A 6694-nucleotide genomic window follows, 5' to 3' on the forward strand; every position below is an offset into this window, starting at 1 on the left:
CATTATTTCCTTCTCAGGAAAGGACACACTACAGAAGGAGCCAGAATCACTTTCCTTTTCTAAGCAGATATCTAGTTGTTGGGGCCAGAAAACACCAAGATCCCACATCTGTGTCTTTCTCCTTTCAGCCTCTCCCCCAAATCCAAAGGGAGCCAGACGTGTTTGGGCACTGGGGGAAAAGGAACAGCTATGTAAGAACAGGGTGGACACCTGTGGCACTGCCCTGATGGCCATAAGAGTGTTTTGATAAGAAGACTGTCTTGGTGTCTGAAATTTTGTTTCCATGGCTTATTTTGCAATGACTTAGGCCAGAACCAATGACTTTCTTTTGACTTGACATGCATCTAAAACAATGGGGTAATTAATTTACCGAAATGTTTAGCTATTTAAAAATGTAATTCCTACATTAAGTACATGACTGTATTTACTTATCTCTTTCCTCTTGGTAGCCTCTGAAATATGGAACTGTAAGAAATATGCATTAACATTTCATGCAAGAGTCCCCCTTTTAAAGGGGCTTAAAAGTCTCCAGGCATGTGCAGTACAAGAGGGTAGACCAGATGGCCTTGCGGAGCTGCAGCACTCAGAGTTTTAAGAAATGTGTTCAGAAGAGACAGGGTCTACTCTTTAGGACTCAGAACCTCAGTTATGTTAAAGAGCGGCTCACTTTTTAAACTGGGGAGTTCTATATCCTCAGCAAGAAACTGTTTTCATTTTGAGCGTCATTCTCTATGTATAGCCTACACAGATGGGCTTATATTAGCTTTCTATTACTGAAGAATGAAAACTAGGAAGGATTATTGCATACATTTGGACTAACTTAAGTTCCATTTTAGTATTTTCACTTGGGATCGTCACTTATTACCTCCGTCACTTCCAAAGCACAGATGACTTGGACTTGCTTATGTCCCATTCATGGCTTGTGTGTACCATATACTTTCCCACGCCCCCTTGCCTGTTGTCTGTGGTAAGGGAGAACTTGTTGGTTGCTGGAGGTGGCATCTGTGGTGTCTAGCCTAGAACTACACTAGCTAGCCAATGGCATCTTTTGGGGAGAAGTAGATAATAATGATGACCTGCACTGTTTTTCATCCTAATCATTCAGACATATAGCCTCAGCTTTGCATTAAATACCACCGCCCAAAAGTATGATGGATTAATTTCTCTATCATTTTATTTTAATTGATAAGGTCTGTCTAGAAGAATTAGATTATGATTACTCAAAACTTCTCTAAAATGTGTAAGAAAATCAATGTATTTATTGCCAACTCAGACCTATTTACTAGCTCTATTGAAGATGATATCATCATGGAAGAAGTGAAATCCCAGGATTCACATTTAATGGACATTGTTAGCCTATTTTAAAGACTGAGATTGATTGATCTATAGGAAGATTACATCATCAAACTGTTCAATAAGGTAAAAATGTTGCCCCTAGACATACAACTAGAAGGCATATTTGAAAAGGCGACAGTCATTATAACCAGACCTAAAACTACCTCTGGGGGAGATCATTTTAATAGTCCAAAGGTTTGGTGAAAATTCAGAGGCTAGATCCCTATAGGAAACGAGACTATAGATGTACGTGTGATTTTGGCTTGTGTCCCTCTGAACTGTCTATATGCAAGAGATATAGGAAGAAAGATACCGTTGCTTACTATACATGCCCAAGACTTCAATTCCACCCCAGTTTGTGCACATGTGTGAATTTGAAAATTTGACACTGTGTTGCTAACTGAAGACTGGGAAACCCATTATCATGTAGCATTTCGAGACCATTTCTGCCATTGGATTAGATGCTGGGAAGCCAATGGATAGCAGTTTGCAGGGAAGTTGCTCTGTATGGGCATACTCACCTTTCTTTCTGGTGACTCTATTATCTTCCAGTCATTGAGCTTCAGCTGGTGCAGCTCATCAAACTTCATGCTGACGTCCTCGATGGAAAGCTGCAGCATGTCCCAGTACCCAGCTAGGTCCTGGGACGTTGGTCTCGGCATGGCGCTGGGGTCCTGTGAATACATGCAGGGAATTTAGAGCCATGAGAGTCTCCAGCTGGCAGAAGGCTGAGGGAGGCTGCTTTTCCCATGTGTGCGTTTCAAGAAACTGAATTAGGGAGAAGCCCGGCCAATTCAAACACTGACACAAATATTTGGGAAGGCTCACGGTGATTCAGTAATAGTTTACTTTAGCACAAGTATTTGATGACGGTTTAAAAATATGTAGTACATCAGTTCATGGTTCCATTTTGAAAATTCTGGGAACGGTGGCAAATATGAAAGTTTTTTAATGCATGCCAGTTCATAAAAGCAAGAGAGCCATGTGTTTGGGGTCACCTGTGGATTATTCAGAAGGGATAGGGGCTACCTGGGTCTGCCATGTACTGGCGGTGGCGTAGTGGTGAGGGGATGGGCTTGGCAACAGTTCTATCTCTGATGGATCTTAGGTCTAATTCTGAAGGCCATGGATGCCTTACAAATGTAATGTATATTTAGCTTACTCCTATGTAGAGAGAGGACAGGTGAGTAAATCTCCTGAAGGAACAGAACCACTGACAGGTTCCCACACTCAGAAGGTCCAGGTGATGCCACCCAGCCACAGACTGGCAGCCCATGGGCCTAATGTGGCCCACAGACGTATTTTGTTTCTGTGAACAGTGCCTGGTATACCAGGGTACTTCAAAAAGCTTGTGGAAAAACAGAATTAAAAGATAATATGAATCTTTCTGTGAACTTTTCGAAGACCACTTGTATATAGTTTCCACTCATTGCCTACAATTAAAATTGAATGACTCTTCCGTGTGTGGCTCCCTTGATTCGCTGGAGGGCTATCCCAAATTGGTAGCCTTAAACAATCAGAGAAATTTCTGGTAAGTAAACATTGATCTGAATTTGCTTAAAATGTGCACTTTGCAGCTTACTCATCAGTAGTTCACATTAAGCATAACATGAACTTTTATTTGCTTTGGTTTAAAATCCCTTTAACCTGTTTTGACATCCATTTCAGAATGATTCCTTTTTGGTCCCCATCCCATTCTCTCCTACACAACCTGATGGCACTGCGGCGGTGGTCAGAGGGTTTGTGTGTGACAGCCTGCGCTTCCCCACCGCAGGAGGACTGGCGCTCAGAGCAGGCTTACGCTCCGTGAGCCACAGGAGGGCACTCGCGGGCTGTCCAAATGCCAGCAGGAGCGGTGCCCGGGTATCGCGGGATGGGTTCCTTTAAGGAGCCCCTGGGGAGGTCGCACTCATTTGCGTTGATCCTGAATTCAACCTCAACTTGTGAAGAAAACCCAAACATCTTGCAGGCAGGGCCACATTCTGCACTGAAGTCGGAACAAGACGCCTGCTGAGCTGCACCTGCCACGGGAGGGCTAGGCTGGGTGTGGGGGCTTTCTCACCCCCAAGGAGGCATCATTATAGATGCCATTGAGTTACTAAAGGAGGGTCTGCATGTCTTTCTTCTGGAAGACTTTACAGATACGAGGAACTTGCTCTCTTTTCATCGGTTTAGACAGGATGGTGTCTGAAGCTGTGGGAAGAAAGCCAAATGGCTTCTCCTCCCACGCTTCAAAGAGAAAACCTAAAGGAGCGTGCTTGGTGGTGTTGCTGAGGCTCCCATGACTCGAGAGTAGATGCTTGTCTTCACCTGTCACTCCACCAGTCTGACAAAACAACTGTCCTTTGGGCTTGTCTCAGATGACAGGCCATGGCTGCATTGCTATAACTTGGCATAGTAAGGATTTGGTTTTATGTCTTCTGTTGTTTTTTTCTGGGCAGGGGGGTGAGGATGGTGATTGCATTTGTACCCACTGGAAATTCAGATACCCTGATATGTTTATAATTTTTTTTTTAATGTCGATGGTGTGCCATGCCATTCCCTCTCCCCCAGCTAAGTAATGCGGGGCCACATATCCTTGTTAAATCACAGTCACTTAAAATTTATATGGCTCCCTGGCCCTGACATCTAGAGTCCATTTGATGAGAACTTCATTGCCCATGTTCTGGTGTGCAGCATTTCTCTGCATGTCAGTGGTGTGCTTGGACATGCACACCTCCGTGGACCTTGTTAAACTGCTGAGTCAGACTCTACAGGTCTGAATGAGATTCTGCATTTTTAACAAGCTTTCTGGGGACGCCACACTGCTGGTCCCACAGCACAGGAATCAAGCTATAAGTTTCTGGGGAGATTATTTTTTATGCTAGTTACATAATGAGTCACCTATACATCTCACCTTGAAGAATGACTACACTACAGAATGTGTAGTCTGTCCTAAATATCTGGGTGGGGTCCTGACATTTCCTAGGGTCATTTCCTTGACTTAAAGCTTACTTACCTCCCTAAAACTTCCAGCAACTGGCGATGCTACTTTACACCATGGACAACCTTGCTTTGGTGAGCACAGAATCTGCATACATTTTCAGCATTTCTCTCCTGCCAGGCCTGTTGCAGACATACTCCCCTCCTCATGCCAGTCTTCCCCAACAAATGTTTCAGAGCTTTTTTGTACTAATACTGAGTAGAACCCAAAAGAAAAGGAAGTAGCCAAGCCAGATATTTCAAAACTCAAAAGGGATCAAAGATATTAGAATGAATTATTTTAAGTCTAATATTAGACGCTTCTGGCAGAGAGAAAATGAACATTTTATAGGTGTGAGTACGTTCCTTTGACTATATGCAGGATGCTTTAGATTATGAGTTCCTAAAGACAGTGACTACCTACAGTTGACTACCCAACTCCATATAATAGGATACAAGGTTCTTTAGCAGCCTAAATCAGTTCCTTTAAAGATAATAATTCAATAGATACTATGGAGGAGGCAAAAACATATTCATAGTAAACATGACAAGTGAATGTTTATATAGCTCTGTGTTTCTTTGAAGGGACTCAAAACCTGTTTCCCTTTTTATTTTTTTTATTTTTTTTAAAAATGAAATTGTGAAATTTATTTATTTATTTATTTTATTTTGTCAATATACAATGTAGTTAGTTATTGTGTCCCATCACCAAAACCTCCCTCCCTCCTCCCTCTCCCCCCTCCCACCCAGATGTGTCCCCTCCATTTTCTCGTTGTAAGAGCTCAAAAAAAAAAAAAAAAAAAGGTTGAGGTTGTTAAATCTTCCTCTGTTTCCCTTTTTAAATGTTGATTATAACTGTCAAAGGCGACATGTTGGTAACTTTTAACATTTTATGATGAATTTTAATGGAGTTAATTGTAAATTATTAGAGAAAACAAATTTTTTAGTGATCCTAATTACAAGACATGCATTGCCAGCTCTGATGTACTTGTGCTTCCTTTGACACAAGAACATCCTGTATATTCACATGTCCTTGCAAATGAGAGACCAAACAAAGCATAATCAAAACACCTGGCACCACTGTTACAGAGGCCTAGCAGAGACCCATGTGCATTTTACTGAAAATGTTTGCTCTGAAAGAAATCAAGTATGGATTGTAAAACAGCCTGTAAAGTGAATACTATTTAGCTACTTCTTATAAAATAAAGTGAATGCTTTCTTTAGTCAGATAAGAAAAAATATATATATGTATGAGGGCCTTCAAAAAGTTCCTGAAAAGATTTGTATTATTTTTTAATTCTATTTTTCCACAATCTTTTTGAAGTACTCTTGTATGCACATGTACCTGTGTGTAGGTAAGTATATCATATATACAAACATATATTAATATGTGTATATAAAAATATATGCATATATAAGTACATGTTAATATCTATATGAGGGTACTTCAAAAAAGTCCACAGAAAAATAAAATGAAAAGATATTATGAGTTTTTCCATGAACTTTCTGAAGCCTCCTTGAATATATATGGTTTTTCTTTCCCTTTGATTGTCAGGAAGAACTAAGCTTAATACCAACTGTATTAAGTGATCAAGTTCATAATGTATTTGTTTCGCTCCTGACTATAAAATTTAAAGGCTCAATTATTTCTAAAATTTCTTCTTAAATCTTTTTAAATGTACTTGTTTGTATGTTTTTATTCCCAGCTACCTCAGATCATTTTCTTTGTCACTTAGCCATAACAGCAATTTACTTTTCATCTCCTCTTCTTAGATTCTCCGGTAGAAAATTGAGCTGCAAAGGTACGATCTCATACCATGCTGCTGGAAATTCCAGTCTTCCTGCCCACTCCCTGCTCCCTGCTCCTCCAACCTGTCCCCTCTTGCAGCCTCAGCCTTGGTCGCTCCTTTAAACTAGGGCCCTGTAAAGTGTCCATCCCCAGAGCTGGGAAGTAGGTCCTATTTGTAGATTTATTCAGCATTAGGGAGAATGTATAAGATGGACACTCATCAGCTTGGTTGTAAGGAATCGAGGTTACTTGAGGACTCACTTACCATATTTTGTTGGCAAAGCCAATAAAATTGCTGGAATTTCTGAGACATGAGAAGCTGGGCACTCCCAACAGCACTCCTGATTTTACCGAGAACTGTTAAAAAAAAAAAAAAGTTCAAAACCAGGTCAACTAAAGAACAAGAGCAAAAGCATTACACAGAGGGAGTAAACCACAGGGGCACAGCCACTATCCCTTTTACTGAAGATTAGAACTTTGAATTGATTGTGGGGAACATGTCTGCTGTCTGAATTTTTCTTCCATCTTCTCCATTCCCGATTCATGAAGGGAATTCAAAGATGAACAAATGCCAACTATAAGGATATTATTCATGGGTCAGTACCACAG

General features: G+C 40.9%; 1 protein-coding gene across 1 annotated transcript; it reads right to left on the reverse strand.

Annotated features, from left to right (window-relative positions):
• Positions 1-108: 108 nt before the first annotated feature.
• LOC103583970 (disks large-associated protein 2-like) lies at positions 109-6558 on the reverse strand. The gene is made up of 3 exons (XM_008565130.1): positions 6351-6558; positions 1857-2009; positions 109-169 (listed from the first exon to the last, which is right to left on the reverse strand). Exons 1-3 carry the CDS (start codon positions 6396-6398, stop codon positions 125-127), a joined length of 246 nt encoding a protein of 81 aa, XP_008563352.1. The 5' UTR covers positions 6399-6558; the 3' UTR covers positions 109-124.
• Between the last annotated feature and the right edge of the window lie 136 nt (positions 6559-6694).

Source organism: Galeopterus variegatus, unplaced genomic scaffold, assembly GCF_000696425.1.
Source record: "Galeopterus variegatus unplaced genomic scaffold, G_variegatus-3.0.2 Scaffold32377, whole genome shotgun sequence".
NCBI lineage: Eukaryota > Metazoa > Chordata > Mammalia > Dermoptera > Cynocephalidae > Galeopterus > Galeopterus variegatus.

Bases quoted from the DNA above. Each gene is read 5' to 3' on its own strand.
- LOC103583970 (XM_008565130.1), bottom strand. From the start codon at position 6,398: ATGTCTCAGAAATTCCAGCAATTTTATTGGCTTTGCCAACAAAATATG. The intron at 2,010-6,350 runs GTAAGTGAGTCC...ATGTATTCACAG, and splicing joins GGCTTTGCCAACAAAATATG to GACCCCAGCGCCATGCCGAG. The intron at 170-1,856 runs GTGAGTATGCCC...CTTTTCCCCCAG, and splicing joins TAGAGTCACCAGAAAGAAAG to TGCCCAAACACGTCTGGCTC.